Raw genomic sequence first — 22508 nt, 5'->3', positions numbered from 1 at the left:
GCTGGATCATAGGTTGCTTGCAACATATTCACAATCCTACATCAAATTTCTAGTGGATGTGTAATGAAGAAAATGTTCCTGGCTAGAATGCCATGATGACACAAACTGAAGGATTTAAGGCTGAAAATGTGTTGCTTCTTTGTGTATTTCTCTTTCAATGCAGTCCAACCAACAACAACCCAGCTTCTTATTGACTGCGATTCATTTTGAGATTTAAGTTCTACAATGGAAACCAAAGGCGCAAGATGGCTTTTCCTTCAAGATATCATCATCTCAGAGATGTGAACATTTAAAAGTCTCTACAGAACCAATTTGTCAGTTCTGGTAGCTGGGGACACTTCTGAGAGGTCACAGCATTAAAAGCATTGAAACGCCAAACTCAACACACACGTTCAACAAAATTTACTTTTCTGAAAAAAAAAAAAAAAAGAAAAGAGCCACAGTGTCCAACATGAGCCATGCACATGTATCTCATTACCTTCACCTCCAGCTTTCAGCTCACTCGGACCTCCCTGAACTTCCTGTTTGAGGAGTTGCTGTTTGGGAGTTTGTTCTGTAGTTTGCAGCGTCGCAGCTGCAATGAATGAACACGACACTGAGCCCTCAGGAAAGTAGCAGCTTCATGTAAAACTCACCTCAAGAGAACAACCAAAGCTCAAAGAACAAACATGGCCTCAGAGCAACAGTCAGCCTCCATGCAGGACAAGAAACTGCAGAGCTCAGAAATTCAGACTGACACCGACGTGATCGTTTCTCCACAACCACAGAGATTCACACCAATCAGGACATTTAAGGGTAAAAAAGAGCAAGTCAGACAAACACGTGGAGCTTGAAAGCAGCGCAAGTCTTGACTCAGCAGTTTTCTGTTTGATAACAGCAGTCAGACACAAAGCCAGAGCTCCATGTGATTCTCCTCATTTAACAAAGTGCAAAGTCACAAAGGCTCAGTAATTATAAACGAGGACAAAAGACAGGCAAAGCTCAGAAAATTACCTTCCACTTTCTCATTAATCTCCTGCTTCTTGACTTTAGCAGCTGTGGATGCAGTTGACTTGACTGAAACACAAATATGACCCTGTCACAGAAGCACTGCAGTAACCACAACATTACCAGGAACATAAGGAGAACATAAAAACAACAACACTAAATGATCGATTCTCCACAAACAGCAACACAAACCAGACATCAACAACAATCCGGCTCATGACAGAAATGACAAAATTTCAAATCAGGTCAGTGCAGAAACTGAGGGACATCCTATAATCTGGTGGTTGCGATCAATCGTTGATGTGGTTGCTGGCATGGACGAGTCCTTTGGATTGGTCAGTGGGACATTGTAGGTGAAGCACAATGTGCATGGAATTGTGCCAAACTTTTATACGTGGGGTTCTTCTTCCATGGCTGAGCAAGCTGGGATTGTGACAACAAGTTCTTGTGTTGTGCGGGATTGAATACAGGTTTCCTTGTCTTGGATAGATTGCTTACCAAGGCTTCAAGCTCCATCTACCAATAGCTAGATGGCCACCAATTGCTTTCTTCAGCGGGAACCCTTTGTTGGATCTTAGTTTTCCCTATCTGATTCTGTCTATCAAACAACCTGTCAGTCACAGTTTGTGACTGCAGTGGTGGGACTGTCAGATCAATCACCAACATTTCCAGAAGGTAGCGCTGGATCATAGGTTGCTTGTAACATATTCACAATCCTACATCAAATTTCTAATGGATGTGTAATGAAGAAAATGTTCCTGGCTAGAATGCCATGATGACACAAACTGAAGGATTTAAGGCTGAAAATGTGTTGCTTCTTTGTGTATTTCTCTTTCAATGCAGTCCAAGCAACAACAACCCAGCTTCTTATTGACTGTGATTCATTTTGAGATTTAAGTTCTACAATGGAAACCAAAGGCGCAAGATGGCTTTTCCTTCAAGATATCATCATCTCAGAGATGTGAACATTTAAAAGTCTCTACAGAACCAATTTGTCAGTTCTGGTAGCTGGGGACACTTCTGAGAGGTCACAGCATTAAAAGCATTAAAACGCCAAACTCAACACACATTCAACAAAATTTACTTTTCTGAAAAAAAAAAAAGAAAAGAGCCACAGTGTCCAACATGAGCCATGCACATGTATCTCATTACCTTCACCTCCAGCTTTCAGCTCACTCGGACCTCCCTGAACTTCCTGTTTGAGGGGTTGCTGTTTGGGAGTTTGTACTGTAGTTTGCAGTGTCGCAGCTGCAATGAATGAACACGACACTGAGCCCTCAGGAAAGTAGCAGCTTCATGTAAAACTCACCTCAAGAGAACAACCAAAGCTCAAAAAACAAACATGGCCTCAGAGCAACAGTCAGCCTCCATGCAGGACAAGAAACTGCAGAGCTCAGGAATCCAGACTGACACCGACGTGATCGTTTCTCCACAACCACAGAGATTCACACCAATCAGGACATTTAAGGGTAAAAAAGAGCAAGTCAGACAAACACGTGGAGCTTGAAAGCAGCACAAGTCTTGACTCAGCAGTTTTCCGTTTGATAACAGCAGTCAGACACAAAGCCAGAGCTCCATGAGCTTCTCCTCATTTAACAAAGTGCAAAGTCACAAAGGCTCAGTAATTATAAACGAGGACAAAAGACAGGCAAAGCTCAGAAAATTACCTTCCACTGTCTCATTAATCTCCTGCTTCTTGACTTTAGCAGCTGTGGATGCAGTTGACTTGACTGAAACACAAATATGACCCTGTCACAGAAGCACTGCAGAAACCACAACATTACCAGGAACATGAGAACATCAGAAAACAGACACTAAATGATCGATTCTCCACAAACAGCAACACAAACCAGACATCAACAACAATCCGGCTCATGACAGAAATGACAAAATTTCAAATCAGGTCAGTGCAGAAAATGAGGGACATCCTATAATCTGGTGGTTGCGATCAATCGTTGATGTGGTTGCTGGCATGGACGAGTCCTTTGGATTGGTCAGTGGGACATTGTAGGTGAAGTACAATGTGGATGGAATTGTGCCAAACTTTTATACGTGGGGTTCATCTTCCATGGCTGAGCAAGCTGGGATTGTGACAACAAGTTCTTGTGTTGTGCGGGATTGAATACACGTTTCCTTGTCTTGGATAGATTGCTTACCAAGGCTTCGAGCTCCATCTACCAATAGCTAGATGGCCACCAATTGCTTTCTTCAGCGGGAACCCTTTGTTGGATCTTAGTTTTCCCTATCTGATTCTGTCTATCAAACAACCTGTCAGTCACAGTTTGTGACTGCAGTGGTGGGACTGTCAGATCAATCACCAACATTTCCAGAAGGTAGCGCTGGATCATAGGTTGCTTGTAACATATTCACAATCCTACATCAAATTTCTAATGGATGTGTAATGAAGAAAATGTTCCTGGCTAGAATGCCATGATGACACAAACTGAAGGATTTAATGCTGAAAATGTGTTGCTTCTTTGTGTATTTCTCTTTCAATGCAGTCCAACCAACAACAACCCAGCTTCTTATTGACTGCGATTCATTTTGAGATTTAAGTTCTACAATGGAAACCAAAGGCGCAAGATGGCTTTTCCTTCAAGATGTCATCATCTCAGAGATGTGAACATTTAAAAGTCTCTACAGAACCAATTTGTCAGTTCTGGTAGCTGGGGACACTTCTGAGAGGTCACAGCATTAAAAGCATTAAAACGCCAAACTCAACACACACGTTCAAAAAAATGTACTTTTCTGAAAAAAAAAAAAAAAAGAAAAGAGCCACAGTGTCCAACATGAGCCATGCACATGTATCTCATTACCTTCACCTCCAGCTTTCAGCTCACTCGGACCTCCCTGAACTTCCTGTTTGAGGAGTTGCTGTTTGGGAGTTTGCTCTGTAGTTTGCAGCGTCGCAGCTGCAATGAATGAACACGACACTGAGCCCTCAGGAAAGTAGCAGCTTCATGTAGAACTCATCTCAAGAGAACAACCAAAGCTCAAAAAACAAACATGGCCTCAGAGCAACAGTCAGCCTCCATGCAGGACAAGAAACTGCAGAGATCAGGAATCCAGACTGACACTGACGTGATCGTTTCTCCACAAACCACAGAGGTTCACAACAATCAGGACATTTACGGGTGGAAAAAGAGCAAGTCAGACAAACACGTGGAGCTTGAAAGCAGCACAAGTCTTGACTCAGCAGTTTTCCGTTTGATAACAGCAGTCAGACACAAAGCCAGAGCTCCATGAGCTTCTCCTCATTTAACAAAGTGCAAAGTCACAAAGGCTCAGTAATTATAAACGAGGACAAAAGACAGGCAAAGCTCAGAAAATTACCTTCCACTTTCTCATTAATCTCCTGCTTCTTGTCTTTAGCAGCTGTGGATGCAGTTGACTTGACTGAAACACAAATATGACCCTGTCACAGAAGCACTGCAGTAACCACAACATCACCAGGAACATGAGAACATCAGAAAACAGACACTAAATGATCGATTCTCCACAAACAGCAACACAAACCACAGACATCAACACCAATCAAGCTCATGAGAAAATAGATCGATTACAAATACAGGGGATTTTTTATGACTTGACATCACCATCGAAGATCATGAAGATGATAATCCATGTGGACTGCAGGAACAGTCATGACTGAACGGGCCGATGCAACATCTACAGATTCAGTTGCAGTGGTGGCAGGTGAAGGTGAGGTATGGGTTTGGTGGAGAGGCAGCACAGCTCTTCTTACTCCATCACTTTACGTTGAAGGTGGTTCTATGGATGTTCTCAAAGGACAATAAAGAACTGTTGATCATGTGCCATCTGCTGCTTGTGTTGGCAGAGGATGACGGTCATCGTGGTAGACACTGATGAACTTCATAAAACCTGGTGGTTGTGACAGTAGTCCTGGACGTGGTTGTTGTAAAGGAGGACTCCTTTGGACTGTTGGGACTTTGTTGGTGAAGTACAATATGTATGGAATTGTGCCAACCCTGTTACACGTCAGGTTCATCTGCCATGGCCAAACAAGCTGGGATGGTGACAGCAAGTTCTTGGGTTGTAGGGGAATTACTCCCCTTTTCCTTGTCTTGGATGAATTGCTTACCAAGGCTTCGCGCTCCATCTGCCCATTCGCTCTACTGAGCCGACTCCCTTTCCATGAAATTTGTTTTTCCAAGGCAATTCAAGGAGCAACAACCCAATCGCTCATCGACTGCCATTCATTTTGAGTTTTAAGCCTTGCAATGGAAACCATATGTGCAGGATGGCTTTCACAACAACTCATCAAGAGGAAAACCAAAGCTCAAAGAACAAACATGGCCTCAGAGCAACAGTCAGCCTCCATGCAGGACAAGAAGCTGCAGAGCTCAGAAATCCAGACTGACATTGACGTGATCGTCACACCATTCTGGACATTTAAGGGTGAAAACGAGCAAATCAAACAAACACGTGGAGCCTGAAAGCAGCACAAGTCATGATGTGCTTCTCTTCTTTAAAAAAAAAAAAGGCTGAGTCACATATGTTGACTCACTACAAAAGAGTGCAAAAAAAAACAGGCAAAGCTCATAAAATTACCTTCCACTGTCTCATTAATCTGCTGCTTCTTGTCTTTAGCTAACTGCGCTGCAGGCGACTTGGCTGAAACATAAAAACGATCCAGTTACAGAAACACTGCCAAAACCACGACACTACCACAAACATGACAAGGATAACATCCGGTCTCATGCAGCAACCTTTCCTTTAATATCTCTCAACTTTAGTCCTTGATAAACTTGATAAACTTGCTGAATGATGAATTCATCTAGATGATAATTTTTGTGCAACTTCGAGTTATATAAATCAGACCAGCCAACTTAAAACCACAATCATAAAATGCACAAACCACAAAGAATAGCAGGAACCGACACCATGAAGCATGAAAGTCATGCTGAAGCATATCTGCCTTCTTTCATACCTGCTGGTTTGTCTGTGGCCTCCTGCCTCAGAGCTTTTTCCTTTTCTACTGAAGGAGGAGCTGAGGGCTGCTTCGCAGCTGAGAGAGGATCAGATCGATTAAAACTGAAGCACAAAACTATGAAAGCAAAGTGGTGATGGACTGTGGACGAGGTGAATCCGTGCTTGATCGACCAGCCGATAACGACACAAAGAAAAGACGCACAGAAGAGCGGCAACAGATCTTTGGAAACTGTAAGGAGGGTTTGAAGTAACGCAACATCTTCTCTCTAAATAGCTTAAAGCTCAAGCATTTTGAGCACAAACGGGCTGCGGAGCTTCTGATCAATAACAATGTGACAAAAGCCGAAGTCAGACGACAACGGAACCGACGAGTGAAACACAAAAACAAAGAGGAAAAAGGCTCCAACACACAATCAATGTAGTACAGTTTGATACATATACATCAGATTAAATCAACTTCACATATTTGAATGAGCCTGTAACAAAACAGAAAAGGAAACCAGCCGCCCCGCTCCTACCCTTGATGCTGACGCTGGCTGTGGTCTTCTGCTCTCCACACACACAGCTGTAGTCGCCGCCGTCTTCCGGCTGCACTTTGTTGATGAGGAGCTCGTTCACCGAGCCGTTCTGCTTCATCCCGTACTTCTCTCCGGGCTTCAGGACCTCGGCTCCCTTCTTCCACTTCACCGGGACTCCAGCTTTAGAGAGCTCACAGCGCAGAGTCACGCTGGCTCCCTCCTCGGCCTCCTGGCTCTGCAGCGGCCGGCTGAAGGTCGCTGGTCGGGCTGAGCGGTCAGTCAGTTAGTTAGTTAGCTGGCACAGTTGGAAATTTAACAGTGCAAAGCATTGTGCTTTGCGTATTTATCTCGGGTTATCAAGCTTCTAGGTTAGAGAGAATATCTAAAGTTATATGAGTTCTTGTATCCTTTTTAAAGCTTTTGGATTTTTGAATATAAACAAAAATAATCTTAAAATTCTGCACATTTGTGTGAGTGATCATTATTCATCATTTCTCAAATCATTTGGGAAAATGTCTGCTGATCTCACATGACATGAAGGACGTATGCAGCTGACATAAATATGTTCTCAAATAACAGAAAGCTTGAAAACTTAAGCTTGATGAACCCTTTCTCTTTTAGGTGAAGCTGCTGCATGCAGTTTGTCTCGAAGCCCCGCAGATCAGCCCCTCCAGCCGCCCCGCTCCTACCCTTGATGCTGACGCTGGCTGCGGTCTTCTGCTCTCCACACACACAGCTGTAGTCGCCGCCGTCTTCCGGCTGCACCTTGTTGATGAGGAGCTCGTTCACCGAGCCGCTCTGCTTCATCCCGTACTTCTCTCCGGCCTTCAGGACCTCCGCTCCCTTCTTCCACTCCACCAGGACTCCAGCTTTAGAGAGCTCACAGCGCAGTGTCATGGTGGCTCCCTCCTCGGCCTCCTGGCTCTGCAGCGGCCGGCTGAAGGTCGCTGGTCGGGCTGAGCGGTCAGTCAAGTTAGTTAGTCATCGGCAGCAGCATGCAACGGTGCAAAACATTGAAATATGGACAAAAGCAGACAAACAGAGAGCGACTGCAATCCACAGTGACATCCAGACTCTGAAATAAATGTGTTTCTACAGATGACCTCAAAATCTGTCTCCTGCCCGAATGTGACTGATGGATTTAAATACGTTTCCTGCATTAGTGCGTCGAGCTTGCATCAAACCTGATGCAGTTTATTTAAGACTGAAGCGACAAGTGATAATTTTTTTCGTTTTCATTTAATCTACATAAGTACTCTCGAACCAGTTCCTGTATGAACACACAGATGTAGCACTCATTTGTCTTCCATCAGGACCTTAACAGATAAAGGAAGAATACTCTAATAATTAAATAATAAGCTTTTGTAATTTGCTTCGAGTGGATGTGGCCACTCACAATTGGTTGTTATGAAGTGAGTTTACTGCTTTTATATGGTAAAAGGGATGAATAAGGAGCTTCCTTATTGAATAAGTTGGAGCATTTCAACAAGTTCAGGTCCACTTTTTCCATTTTGAATGTGAAATGCAGCGTATGTTTCAGAAGGGTTGTACACCTTTCATTTTTCAATGAGCCAATCTATTTCTTGAGAAGATATGTTGTGTGTGCAGCTTCCAACATTGTTGTCAGCTTTTTTTTTGTCCCGCCCTTTCCTCATGTCAGGGAACATTGAGCAGAAAACAGGCTTCTGTTGATGTGTGTAAAAGAACCACAGATGTCCCCGATGAGAGATGCGGAGATGTGTGAAGATCCTGTTGTTAAAAAGGTTCAGAAGATTTTCCTGCCAAAGCTGGTAAATAAAGGTTTTTTTGTGCACTGACCGCACCCCCAAAGTGGCCATATTTGAACAGCAAGTGACATCTCTGTTTACAAGAACTAACAAACATTTGTCCGATGCCCGACCACACAAGATTAAAACAGTTAAACTCTTCTGGAGGTTAATCACCCTTGATAAAGGAATTAATTCAAACCCATAATCTGATCGTAATCGGATGAAGTGAGACAGATTTTGATGCAGCTGTAAGTCCATGTGTACCCAAACAGCTGACAAACCGCTAACGTGTCTCACTGGCTGCCTGTTTGAAGAGTCCCGCTCCTACCCTTGATGCTGACGCTGGCTGTGGTCTTCTGCTCTCCACACACACAGCTGTAGTCGCCGCCGTCTTCCGGCTGCACTTTGTTGATGAGGAGCTCGTTCACCGAGCCGCTCTGCCTCGTCCCGTACTTCTCTCCGGCCTTCAGGACCTCGGCTCCCTTCTTCCACTCCACCTTGACTCCAGCTTTAGAGAGCTCACAGCGCAGAGTCACGCCGGCTCCCTCCTCGGCCTCCTGGCTCTGCAGCGGCCGGCTGAAGGTCGGCGGTAACGCTGCACAAGCAAGTTGGTCAGAATCAGGTCCCACCGACATGATTAAAAGACAACAGAGGGTCAATCGAAGTGAGACTCTTGTACCCGTGACTTTCAGGCTTGCTGTTGTTTTCTGGTCCCCGCACACACACGAGTATTCAGCGCTGTCTTCAACCTGCAAGTTCCTGATCTGCAGGATGCAAGAGGTCTCGTTCTGCCTCAAATCATACTTTTCTCCCACTCTGAGAGCTTCAGAGCCTTTCTTCCACTGGACATTAGCTGCAGGTTTGGATAACTGACAGCAGAGCTTCGCTGTTTCTCCTTCCTTCAGCTCCTGGTTCTTGAGCTTCTCGGTGAAGGAGGCCGGCGCCGCTAGAATCAGACGCACAATCACCATGTTATCACACAGAGCTGCCGGATACTGGTGGTGAAGGGTCATCACAGGTGGTGATGATGACGATGAAGACGATGAAGACAAAGATGATGATGAAGATAGACGAGTTGAACTGACGCTTCTCTGTCATGCATCTTCAAAATTCAATCGAAAAAGACCTCAATCGTCATCCCAGGAGCAATGTCCTCTCAAAAATGCATGAACCGTGTGTGTGTGTGTGTGTGTGTGTGTGTGTGTGTGTGTGTGTGTGTGTGTGTGTGTGTGTGTGTGTGTGTGTGTGTGTGTGTGTGTGTGTGTGTGTGTGTCGTGCTAGCGGATGTCATTCAGCCTATGGATGTTCAAACAACACAAACACAGAAGCAAAGCAGGTCCGACAGTAACATACACAATACAAACCTCTGACAACACATTTTGACAGAAAACACACAACACGATCGTTTCTTTTTCAGCATTTTGAATAAAATACAGTTCGTGAACTCATCAGCATCTGAGAACAAGTTTCCGGAACATCACAAAGTCTTTGCAGACTCAGGACTTTTATCAATTGCCCGTTCTTTCTCTGTGTGATTTGAATTCTCTGCCACATTTGCATGGTGACTCAGGGGTTAATGTGCCTGGATCTTTCAGTGTGTAGTATGCACGTTCTCTCTTAGCCTGCATTGGGGTTTTACTGGGTTACTTAAGCTTCCTCACACAATTCAAAGACTTGCAATGTTAACTGTATATGTGTGTATGTATCTGCTGCTGCAGGTTCTCAAGAAGCCGTGAACAAAGACTCCTACAGACTATTTGCTCCTCACATCCAATTAATCTGAAATACATTCAAAGTCTAAAAAAACACAATCATCCGGAGTGAGTATCAACAACACACCAAAGTGCGATTGGTATTTGCGAGATGTTTCAGACAGCAGTAAACAAGCCACAAAGAATAAGAATAGAAACAAAGCACACTGAAGAACAAAACAAATGCAGCTAATTGTCTGTCGAAACAAGCAACATCCAATCATTTCCATTTCACTTTTGAAACGTCAAGCAAACCAAACATCAGGGGCGAATGAACATTTCCCAGGCAAACAAACTAAAGTCCATCGAACGCATAAATGCAAAATCAACATTTCAAAATAGGCGACTCCACAATGAAACATCTAAAAACTAAAGCACAACAATTCAGCAGTAATCTTCATCTACCACAGGAAAACTATGATTTCTGAATATGTGCTAACCTGAAACAACTTCTTTGAACACAGCACCGGATAACCAGGAAAAAGGCCCGAAGACTTACCCGTAAAGCTGGAGGGGAACGTTCGGGTGCTCTCACCTTTCACTGTGACTTTGGCCATGCTCTTGGCCGTGCCCACGTCGCAGGTGTAGATGTCCGTGTCTTTCTCCTCCAGCTGTTTGATGGTGAAGGCCAGGACGCCGTCCTTCTGCGACATCTCGTATCGACCGCCGGCCTTCAGCTCCGTGTGACCTTTCAGCCAAACCACGGTGGACGGGCTCTGAGCTGTCTCGCACCGCAGCGTCACCGAGCTCTTTTCGTCCGCCTGGACGTCCGACAGCGCTTTAGTGAACTTATGGATTGGTTCTGCACAAAAAAATGCGTGGTTAGCTAGAGTACGGTCCAGTGTTTTGCATCCTTTTCGAAGAGCTGCTTGCAGGTTGTTAGTTTGTCTCTGCTGCTTGGACTTGATCAATTTGCGTAAACGAGACCTTAGTAAATCAGAAATGAATCTATTTTTGTGAGCGTCCAAACTCCCACTCTCTATCAAGGATTTTAGTAAATCAGGCCCAACATGAGATATGTAATTTCCTTTCTGACCTTTGATTTCCAGCTTGGCTCTGGTGGTTGCTCCTCCGACGACCTCACAGCTGTACTCTCCGGAGTCCTGAGCGGACACGCTGTGGACGGTCAGCGTCATAACTTTCTCCTGCTGACTCAGCTCGTACTTCTGGCTCTTTTTGATGGCTTTTCCCTCCTTGGCCCACTTCACAGTGGCGGTGGCCTGAGTCACCTCGCAGGTGAATACAGCATCCTCCCCGCGAACAACACTGATATTCTCCAGTCCCTTTGACACAGATGAAGCTTTGCCTACAAGAGGATGATAAATATTCACCTCTATCCTTCCCAAGACGGCTTCTCACGTGCTGCTTAAGATCTTACCTTCGACTGTTAGTGTAGTTTTGGTGCTCAGCTCTTTGATGCTGAAGACCACCTCTCCAGCGTCAGCGGGTCTTGTGTCAGTGATGGTCAGCATGTATTTGCGTCCTTTATTGGAGATCTTGAAGCGATCGCCGCTTTTAACCGTCTGACCGTTGACGGTCCAGGAGGACTCGTCCGAGCTCTCACGAGACAGGATGCACTCGAAGCTGCAGGACTCGCCCTCGTTCACCTCGGCTGACTTCAGCCACTTTGTGATCCCGATACCGATTTCTGCAGGAGAAAGCGTCACAATACACCTTCAGACTTGATGTGAACAAGAGAAAATGATGGCACCAAGTACGACGTGTCTATGGAAAGAAATAAGGGGTAGGTGATGCGATAATATGCAAAAGTCTAGACCAGGGACCCTCGAGTGGTTGGTTACGACCAAAAATGTGTTTACCAGTTTTCAGGGAATTAAGATAAAGATTTTGAATTATTAAGTCATTCTCCTCAATAGTGGGTTGCAATAATTCCTTGCGATATGAGGTGACAACCACCATTATATGATCCAAAAAGCTGTTTTCTATATGGTAACTGAGCTTGGTGAAAACACAGGTACGAATAATTAAATATGAGTTGAGGCAAGGTGCTGGCACCTGAAAGGATGGAGCAATAAAAACTGCGGTGGAATTCTGCTCGACATCTCCATAAAAATGTATTTCTTTTCATATTTGTAGATTAAAAAACACATCGGACCACATTGCATAAATTAACATTATTTCAATTCAATACATCTGAAAATGTTAATATTTTTCTCGATTTTGCTCAGAGCTCATCATTCCAGGGTGGCTCCTGTTGCTAAACCGGTTAAAAATCAATATACTGATTCAAAATTATTTGTAACCAAAATTCACATTTTAATATTTTGGATGTTTTCAGTAGGTGAAGTTCGGAAAGCCAGTGATAGCATACGTGCAGGAGATGATTTGTTAAAGCGACGCCTTCCCTGAAAAAGATCTGGATGGTTGCATACGTTGGTGTGAAGCCAGTAAATATAGACAATGGTTTTGTGTCCACAGATGATGTGATTTAATTAGCGTTTCAACACAATGTGTTTAAGGAGCGCACTAAAGAATGGTTTCTAATGAGTCCATTTAGATGCACCGATAATGGCTTTCAAACATGTTCCCAATGGTTTTCACAAAGGTATTATGCTCAAAGCCATAATGTAATGTATTGGTGGAGATGGAAGAGATACCCACCTCGGACTGTCACCCTGGACTTGCAAACCTCAGTGCCGAGGTCACAGCTGTACTCTCCGCCGTCGTCTTTGGTCACATCCTTGATGATGAGGCCCAGAGATTTCCCCGTGTGAAGGAGCTCGTATTTTGGTCCGGCTTTTAAGACTTTATCTCCTTTTCGCCAAACGGGGGAAACTCTCGGTTTCGACGCCTCGCATGCCAGCGTTATCATGCCTTTTTCCTCTCCGGTGACGTCGTCCAGAGACTTCAGGAACTCTGCACGCTTTTCTGCAGTTCAGAGAAGAAAAAGTAACTCTGAGGAAAAAAACATCTTTTGCTCATCTTTTGGGTTAACTGGGGTCAGGTACATGCATAGAATTTATATTCATATCAAAGGATTTTCTGTAAATACTGTTAGGTGATACAATTTAAATTCCCTTCTTTTCAAAACACTATCGCATGTAAAAATATTAGACACATATACACATATATAAATACATATACATATGAATAAGTGCTAAGAATTCAAAATAACTTATTTAATCACACCCCTTTTGGGATTAATCATTAATCAACTGACAAAACAGTGAAGTAAAAATAAAAAGGATCCAGAATTGATCCCTGAGGAACTCAACCCTTGTTTTATCAGTGGAGCATTTGAAAATAATTGCATTTTGTTTTTGTCTCCTTTCCTTTGTTTGCAGTTTTCTACTATTGTCATATGACTTAAAAACAATCTAAATGTGAATCTATGTAAAACTGTTTTGTTGATAAAAAGTTCAGAACATGAGTATGGCTCAATGTAACTCCTGTTTGTTAAAAGAATACACTAAACATGAGAATATGTATTTTTTTGAGAAATTGAGACTAAATTTTACGATATTATTTGGAAACCTCTGTGTAAACGTGTAAAAGTCCTCACCTTTGACCTTGAGCGTGACTGACTCTTTGACCTTGCGGACCTGGAAGGTGATGGTTCCTCCGTCCTGCGGCGCCAGGTTCTTCAACGCCAGCCGGTGGACTTTCCCCTCGTGGCTGATGGAGTTCACCTCGTTGGTGCAGAGCACCTTGTTGTTCAGGAGCCACTGCGCCTCCTCGTCTTCGTAGTTCACCTCGCAGGTGAAGGAGGCGTCGCTGTCTTCGTTCACCTCCGTATCCGCGAGGTGCTTCGTGATCTTAATTTCGCGCACTGAAGAGGAGGAATCAAGATTTCAGTGTAGGTTCATGAAGACTCATTCTCATGTTATATCCGCAGTGAAAGCATGCTGTACCTTCCACAGTGAGTTTTCCTTTTGTCTCAGCAGGTCCGGACTGACAGCGGTACTCGCCGGTGTCCTCCTCCGTCAGCCTCTGGATGGTCAGCTGCGCTCGCGTGGCATCTTGCTTCATGTTGTGTTTGTCGGAAGGTGCCAGGGCGACCGAGCCTCTGAACCATTTCACGTCTTTGGGTGGAGCGGAGAACTTGCAGCTGAGTATGGCCGAGCTCTTCTCCTTCGCCTTCACGTCTTTGAGGGGCTCCGCGATCTCCAGAGGACGCTCTGACATTAGGACACAGTGTGAGATGAGACTGTTTACTTGTGGGCGGAGTCAAAGGGAGGGCCTACATTGATTGTGATTGGCTAAAACCCTTGATGAAACTAAACTATATATATATATATGTAGAAAAGAGTCCATATGAACAGGTGTGAAGAAGATATCTAAACTGAATGTGTCTCCTGAAGTGTGGAACCTTGCGATCTCCATGACAACCCTGCGTGTGACTCGGCTACCTTTCACTGTGAGCTGGGCTGTAGATTTGCTCTTCCCCGCTGTGAACTGCACGGCTCCCGTCATGGAGGTTTTGGTCTTTTTGAAGGTGAGCCGGTGCATTGTGCCTTCTTTCTCCATCTCAACATCGGCACCCTCCCGCAGGCCAACACCGCTCAGGGTCCAGATCGGAGGCTTCACCAGCTCCATGCTGATCTCCACCTCGAAGGCTGCGGCGAATGGCTCGGTCACCTCCACCGGGCTCAGCTCACGCACAATGCTGATGGACTGTTCTATAAGGGGATGCGGGGATAAACGGGGGTGGGGTGGGGGGTGGGGGGGTCAGGAACCGCAGCTCACCCAGGGAAATCAGACAGTCATCTAATAGGAATGTTCGACACGTTTCACATCTACCTTTTTTATATTAAAAAAAGCTCTAAATACAACAAAATATTTCAGAGCTGCTTCAAAATCTGAATTTACATACTTTAATTTGTCCTTGCATCTTTTGAGAATACACACACACACACACACACACACACAGATGAAAATACACACACATTAACACACAAACACATTTGTACAGGTACATGCACAGACACATAACCAGGCCTGGATACAACAGCACATACACATACATACATACACAGACAGAACAGTTTTCTATACTTCACTCTGTGCAAACATCTGTTAATTATTGTATTTTGTACGAATAAACTTGCACACTGAGTCCTGTGTTAAATAAAGTGGTTCAGGTTTGTTACGGTAAGGTTCGTGTTAAGAGCCTTACGTCTTCCCGTTAGTTCAAAAATGAACGCAGACACACACGCGGACCTCATTGACCTGCAGGCTGATGGCTTGTTTCGTGCTACCCTGAGTCTACAGTGGTGAGCCACCGCGTTACCTTCCACCAGCAGTTTACAGGACGTCTTCTCATCGGCGGCGTCGCAGGTGTACGTGTCCTCGTCCCCGGAGTCCACGTCGTTGATGGTGAGCTTCCTGTACACGTCCTCACTCTTGATCTCGTACTTTTTGCCGGCCTTGATCTCCGTCTTGTTCTTGTACCACCTCACTGTGGCGCTGGCTCGGGACACCTGACACTCCAGGTGGCCGCGGTGCTTATACATGGCTATCTTATCCCTGAGTTTCTTCACAAACTTCACCGGCAGCTCTGAGGTGACGATAACAACCGAGTGGTCACGTCGATGCACCGCAGAGGACCCCACCGGTGCAGACAAAAGTATTGGGACACTCCCTGTTCTAAATCCATAAAAAGTTCATTCATCCTATGCAGCCCTACTATGCTAGTTTACCCTGAATCTATTAGTTGATTTAGAGTTCACATATATATGTAGAAGGCGAAACTTATCACTTCATGCAGATGATGTTGGATGTGGTTTTGGATGATAAGAGTTTGTCCTTCCGTCAAATAGTTAAAGGACGTTGCTCATATATACTGCCTGAGGAGTCTCAACGCCGAACCCCTCACATTCACAGGCTCAGACGGTATCGAAGAAATATGCCAAACCAGGTATATTTCTACTGGGGGAAAGTTTAGCTCCATTGGCTTTCCCAAGGATAATTTGAAGCTTGGAAAGGAGGAAATGGTGGATCGAAACTTGTTTGGACTTGCTCTTCCAACAGCATAAAAGCCAATTCAAAGCCATCAAACCTTTATCTTTCTGCCTTTGACATTTATTTTCTGACTCTCCTCGAACTCCAACCAGTGCCATAGAAAGTTTCGACCTGAGTTTAAATCTCCTAAAGTTCCCTTCCTGGGACAAAAAAAAGATTTTCTACCGTCCACTTTTACTTATGTTTCTCATGTGGATATGATGTAATTTTTCTCTGAAAGCATTGTGTCCTGAGCTGGTGGAGGACCTGAGGAGTGTCTGTTTATTAAGTGGTGTGACCCAATACCTTTGTCCATGCAGTGCATGTCAAAGCCACAACAAATGTGATGATTCATTAGTCTAAAAAGCTGAAGCAAACAGCAGGACCTTGTGCCGACGTGGCTCATTTAAACAGAGTCCGTGGTTTGTTTGTATATCAGCGTGTGTTCCAATCCTGCACGACACTGACATAGAAACAAGGCGAGGAGTTGCAGTTTACAGAAACGTGATTTCAATTCAGTGAAACCTGTAATCTGTCTGTCCGGGATAATACTCACATGTGGAGGTTTTCAACATCCAACTTGACCGAAAAGTTCTGAAAAAACCCTCTGGAGACCATTTGTGAGCCTCAGCAGGTGAAACTGAGACCCACCGCTGCTGCTGTTGTTTTTTTTTGTTTTTTTGTGTGTCTGTGTGTTAATTTCACCATCAGGTCTCAATGAGGAACAAGACTATGCATGCAAGGTGCAAATGGAGATTCTATCGAAACAGTTTGACCGTTGTCAGAAAAGGACACCAATGAGAAGATGTGGAAAGTTTTTAATTCGGATTAACAAACTGATCAATATGAAGGGGAATTTACTATTTTAGAAAAATAGTCCAAAATAAAAAATATATCTTCCTATTAAAAAATATTTTTCTTTGTTGATGACCTGTACTACTACTACTTATAAGTGGAAGCAGGTTTTAAATGTGTCACTTTCTAAGAGCAGTTTGTATGATCAATAGAAAAAAATCCATTTGCAGACAGATTAAACACAGTCGAGGTGAACAGACACCATGCAGCAGTGCGTACGGCACAATTAATGGTAGGTGACTTTTTTGGTTCCGACTTACCTTTGACCTTAAGCTTCGCCGTGGATGAAACCTTTTCAGCTGTAAATTTAATCTCACCCATATCCTCAGTGGTCACGGACCTGAACAACAGCACGTAGGTCCTGCCTGGAATACAAAGAGGGCTGCTTATTGCTAACCGTTGGCTAAAACCTTCCGATTGAAATTACCAATAATAGTACTTTGAATTTCTCCAATGGATATGTGGGATTATTTCCTGAACTGACTTCAGGAACGGCCAGTTATCTAAACCAAAGCTGTCAGGCACTGAGCTCTCAGAATATTACAATAAAGCCAAACACTATTGGTCGCACCCACTCTCAACACATTATTCTATTTCTCAGATATGTTCTCATTCACAGAAAGTTGTTCATTATGGTTTTAACCATGCATAAATAAAATTTCAATGATCTGAGAGCAAACGTTTCAGACCCACAAGCATCACAAATTTTTTTTTAGGTATATTTTTGATCCAGTATAAAAATAAAAAATTACTTCATGATAACCATATAATACCATCATCGTGCAAACTGTAATAACAGAAGCAGACTGTGGCCCTGTTTACATGACAATGTTTCACATGAAAACACATAATTTTTCCGTTTTCATTTCAGAAAAGTTTTGCAATTATCGCATTTATGTTATGGCAGAAACTTTGAAAATTATGTTTCCATATTGGCCTTTAACTGCAAAATAAGCAGCTGCAGCGTTTCAGAAAAGTTTTGTTTTCTCTGGAGACAAAAGTCAGAGAATTTTCAAAAAGTTCCAACACGAGATACATTTTCAGCTCTGACCACCGCTGTCGTGTAAACAAAACCTAAAAAAAAAAAAATGCAACAAAAGTTTTGCATTTTCACTTTTCATGTCGTCGGAGCCTGAGGTTCTGCAGTGTGTAATACTTCCATCTTTCTTACCCTCCTGTCTCAACTTGACAGTGTCGCTGGCTTTGACCTTTGCGCCGCCTTTGTACCACTGACACTCCACCTCGTCGTGTGAGATCTCGCAGACAAACGAGGCACTCTCCTTCTCCATCGCCTCCACGTCCTGCAGCTTCTTCACAATCTTCACGTCTCTGGCTGCAGGAAACACGACTGTCAGAAGACGGTACGAGCGGGCACGCCGGAGGAGCGGTTTCTTCATGAGGAGAACCGTGATTACCATTCACGGTGAGCTTGGCCGAGGTGTTATCATCGGCGGTGCGACAGATGTAGGTGCCCCCATCTTCAGGAGAACATCTGCTGATGATTAACGTGCGCTTCCGGCCCAGGGAGTGAATGCCAAAGTTCTTCCCTGGTTTCAGTTCTACGTCATTCTGTCAGAGGTTGGATCATCACACAGGAGTCGAACACGAGCATTTCACTCTGCAGAATGTCTTTTTTTCCGTCTTCTTCAAATTTCTTACCTTGAACCACCGAACGTCTGCGTTAGTTCGGGACACTTCACATTCAAACGTCGCCTTCTCCTTCTCGGGAACACTGATGTCCGTGATGGGTTTGGAGATCATGGCAGGAGGTTCTGTGGGATCACAACACGTGAGGACAATGGTAAATAGACTGTTCGGTCCGGACCCTGCAGCGCCGTCCGGTTTCATCTCTTACCCGTAACGATGAGTCTGGCTGAGGTGTGGACTCCCTCTGCAGTGAACGACACCAGCCCCGCCTCCTCCATCTTCAGGTTGGACAATGTCAGAGCGTGTTTCTTTCCCAGTGCCGTGATGCGGACATTGGCCCCGGGCTTCAGTTTGGCCCCGTCTTTGGTCCACGATCCCTCCACATCAGCCTGACTGAGCTCCACCTCCAGAGTCACCGTCTCAGTTTCGTGAGCCTTGGTCTCCTTCAGAGGCTTCAGCACCTCAGTCTTCTTCACTGAGAGGGTGAGAGCGGCATTAGAGCCAGTGTCTGCCAGAGTCTGTGAGTCGTCACAGATTCCTTAAACTCCTCAAACATCGGTGTCCCTGGGGCTTTTTGTCTATTTATTGCTGAGAACACTGTTTTTGCTGGAATGTCTTCACCTGCACGTGTTTCTATTCTGGATTTTGACTTGTCAGATGTTTTTGCATGTCTCAAGAACAAACTCTAAGGGTTACAAGACATGAGTGATGATCTGTGCAAGTTTTTGATTAATTGAGGCTTCCACATGAAGTGAGGGTTTCTATATAGGAGGGGATCCCAGAAATTGCTTAGTGAAAAGACCCCACCCCTCCTGCATCTAATGGTTGTGTCAGATGATTTGTATATTCAGAGCTGATGAACATCTGATAAAATGTACATGCCCATTCAGCCCAACTTCATCTTGAATGTGCCAGACAGGTAAAATAGTGCCACAATAACCTTTAATTTTACAATCTCTTTGTTTGTATTTCTTCATTTTGACGTGAAGTATAGATGATGAAAATGTCTTTATTATCACAAATAATAAACTATTACAACCACAAAGTTGCCACAATCGCAACGTAAAGCTAATTTTAATGAAACTTTCGGGCCAATATCTCAGCTCGAGTCTCAGTGTTTTGTTGGGTCCACTACTAAAATATCGATGTCTTCTTTTTTCTTATTCGTCATGGTTTATCGACCAGATTTGTTTGGCCCGTAGGCCTTATGTTTGACATCCTGTATTAACGCAATAATAACAAGTCCTGATAAAAAGCAATTACAAATTTCAAAATAATTGTGTAACTGGACCCAATTATCCTTGATCCAAATGCATGTGTGTTGCGTGTGTCTCTTACTCTCCACAGTGAGTTTGGCCTGCGTCTTGTCGTCCAGAGTCTCGCAGGAGTAGAACCCTCTGTCTGCGTACGCGACGCTCTTGAAGACCAGCGCCTGCTTGGCTCCGCTCACTCGGATCTCCACGTTGCCCCCGGCCTGCAGCACCACGCTGTTCTTCATCCACCGCACCTCCTCCGACGCCTTACTCAGCTCCACCTCCAGCTTCACCTCGCTCTGCTCCACTGCCGTCAGGTTCTCCAGCTTCTTCTTGAAGGTCACGGGTTCGCCTGCGGGAGGAACGGAGGGCAGTGAAGAGCCGCGGGAACATTCAGGAACAGACACTGGCGGGGAAACTCTTACGTTGCACTTGCAGTGAGGCCTGGCAGGTTTTGCCCTCGGCGTCCACGCTGACCTCTCCGCCGTCCTTCTGAGTGACGGAGCTGATAGTGAGCAAGTGGCTACCGCCGCCGTGCTCCATCTTGTACTTGGACCCGGCGGTGACGGGGACGCCGTTGTGCAGCCACTTAATGCTGGCGTCTGCCGGGTTGACGGCACACTTGAAAATGGCGGCTTTGCCCTCCATCGCGGCCACGTTGTTCAGTTTGGTGGTGAACCTCACTGCTCGTGGCGCTGGAAGGAAGGAAACACACCGAATAGGATGCTACAATACCAGAAAAGTTTCATTCTATAAAAATGTGTCGTGTTTGAAAAATATCTTACTGTGGTTTGAACTGGAGTAATATTAGTTTAGTTCCCAAATTGTTTCATACATTTCTGGGTTTGATTTATTTAAATTGAGATAACAATTCACAAACGACGGTTAAGAAAACAGTTCTGAAACGATAGTTCCAGAAGTGTTCACTGACGATGGTTTTCACAAATTACAGAAAAATTAAATTACATTTTAGTATTTTTTTAATCATAGTAAATTATTTGAATACCACTTGAAAGATATATACAAAGACTTGTTGGTAATAAATGTTTAGGTTTTGAGGTCTGGCGGGTTGAATACCTTTCGAGGAGACTTTAGCTGAGGTCTTATCATTCCTACATTCACAGCTGTACTCTCCTTCGTCCTCTTTGGTCATGCCAGTCACAGTGAGGGTTCGCTTCGCGCCGTCCGTCCTGATGCTCGACCTGCCACCGGGTTTAACCTCCCGGCCGTCGCGTTGCCACACAACGTCTCCTGATGCCTGATTCAGTTCGCACATCAGACTGAGTGTTCCTCCCAGATCTACCGATGCTGGTTTCAGTGGGACGACAAACTTTAAACCCACATCTGGAATATAAACAAATAAACTGAATATGATTAGAGTCTTTCACAACTCCAGCAGTCACAAAGTTAAAAACAATAATCCTTATTGAGTAAAGGCCTGTGTGCAACTACTCAGAAAACATGGACAGTTATAAAACAGTCCAAAAAGGAAATCAGACACAGACACAAGACACAGACGAAAAGTAGTGATCTACGAAACAGGGATGCTCCAACAGTCCAGAAACAATGAAAATAAGCTCTGAATCAGTTGAAAAGATATGTGAAGTAAGAAAAAAGTTATGAAGACGAGCCAATAATCAACCCACTGAAAACCAGTAAAAGAAGAAACCTTCTAAAATCTAAACAGTTTGAAAACACTTCTAAAAACAAATCCAGAATTGCTAAAAATCATGAACTTTTAAAAAAATCAATAGGAAAAACCCTCTTTCCACCTCTGCTGCTCTGCCTACGTTTGACCTCTGACCTCTGACCCACCTTTGACTTGGACTTTGAAGTCCAGCTTGTCGTCAGCGGTCTGGCAGGAGTATGAGCCGCTGTCTTTGTTCTCGCTGGACTTCACGATTAGAGTACGTGAGCAGCCGTCTTTCTTCATCTCGTACTTGCTGCTCTGCTTGAGCTCCGTGCCGTCCCTGAACCACCTGACGGTGGCGCTATCTGCCGTCACCTCCGCCGTCAAAACAATGCTCTCACTTGCTTGAACAGTGCACGAGTCCTTCACGGACTTCCTCTGGAACTTAACAGCTGCATCTAGGAATAAAAAACCTTCGTCAGAGCTTAAAAACACCAGCTGACTGAATTCATGACGATTTTATTTGTTTTACCGGCAGACTGCAGTTTGAACAGAAGCTTCTCGGATGCAGCCTCACAGGCGTACTCCCCAGCATCTTTCTTCTCCATCTTTTCGATCACCAGCTCACGAATCTTGCCCTTTGACTCCATGTGGACTGCCTTGCTGGAGGTCAGCAGCTTTCCATCTTTGTACCACTTCACGTCCACCTTGGGATCTGAGACCTCGCAGCTCAGAGTGGCTTTCTGAGAGAGAGGCGCTTTCACCTCCTTCTGGACCGACTCCTTGTTGGAGAAGCCAGCCTGAGCTTCTGCAGCGCGAAAACAATTTGGACTTGAAACAGAAACTCTTGCAGACTTCAAAATGTATGTAACCAGAAGAGATAGAAGTATGCCATTCCAGTTCAGTTCAGATGTGATTGAAGTCGTTTAAAGCTGTAAAGACCTAAAGCACTGTAGGACTTTATGAAGGAAGTTTTCTCAATCAGTCAAAAACTACACTGAACACTATTTAAAAACAACTAAGAAACTGTTTGTAACCAGTCTAAAACCTATTTGAAACCAGACTGAAACGTGAACCTGAAACTGCCTTGAAGCACGATTAAAGGTCTGGTCGCTTGAAGGCACTAATAGTGATTAACTACATTTATATTTGTCTACAGATATTTATATTCAGATGCAGAAAGG

The 22508-nt window shown here is 44.3% G+C and overlaps 1 protein-coding gene across 12 annotated transcripts in view; it reads right to left on the bottom strand.

Annotated features, from left to right (window-relative positions):
* obscnb (obscurin, cytoskeletal calmodulin and titin-interacting RhoGEF b) overlaps nucleotides 1–22508 on the bottom strand; it is a 76107-nt gene that overhangs the window by 36008 nt on the left and 17591 nt on the right. For 10 of the 12 annotated variants that reach the window (XM_080503416.1, XM_080503423.1, XM_080503422.1 and 7 more), the window contains 22 exons: nucleotides 21857–22132; nucleotides 21510–21782; nucleotides 20772–21038; nucleotides 20120–20389; nucleotides 19780–20046; nucleotides 18650–18916; nucleotides 18454–18566; nucleotides 18210–18363; nucleotides 17966–18127; nucleotides 17055–17159; nucleotides 15230–15496; nucleotides 14349–14618; nucleotides 13851–14117; nucleotides 13502–13768; nucleotides 12601–12867; nucleotides 11357–11626; nucleotides 11015–11284; nucleotides 10514–10780; nucleotides 8907–9173; nucleotides 8556–8822; nucleotides 7148–7414; nucleotides 6459–6725 (listed from right to left, as the gene is read on the bottom strand). In XM_080503416.1, the coding sequence (XP_080359542.1) occupies nucleotides 6459–6725; nucleotides 7148–7414; nucleotides 8556–8822; nucleotides 8907–9173; nucleotides 10514–10780; nucleotides 11015–11284; nucleotides 11357–11626; nucleotides 12601–12867; nucleotides 13502–13768; nucleotides 13851–14117; nucleotides 14349–14618; nucleotides 15230–15496; nucleotides 17055–17159; nucleotides 17966–18127; nucleotides 18210–18363; nucleotides 18454–18566; nucleotides 18650–18916; nucleotides 19780–20046; nucleotides 20120–20389; nucleotides 20772–21038; nucleotides 21510–21782; nucleotides 21857–22132 (5367 nt within the window). The remainder of the gene's footprint in view (nucleotides 1–6458; nucleotides 6726–7147; nucleotides 7415–8555; nucleotides 8823–8906; nucleotides 9174–10513; nucleotides 10781–11014; nucleotides 11285–11356; nucleotides 11627–12600; nucleotides 12868–13501; nucleotides 13769–13850; nucleotides 14118–14348; nucleotides 14619–15229; nucleotides 15497–17054; nucleotides 17160–17965; nucleotides 18128–18209; nucleotides 18364–18453; nucleotides 18567–18649; nucleotides 18917–19779; nucleotides 20047–20119; nucleotides 20390–20771; nucleotides 21039–21509; nucleotides 21783–21856; nucleotides 22133–22508) is intronic. The other 2 variants (XM_080503424.1, XM_080503427.1) reach the window with 2 other exon arrangements.

Source organism: Blennius ocellaris, assembly GCF_963422515.1.
Source record: "Blennius ocellaris genome assembly, chromosome: 10".
Lineage (NCBI taxonomy): Eukaryota > Metazoa > Chordata > Actinopteri > Blenniiformes > Blenniidae > Blennius > Blennius ocellaris.
Note: the sequence above shows the minus strand (reverse complement) of the source record. Positions and strands in the feature narration are given on the sequence as shown.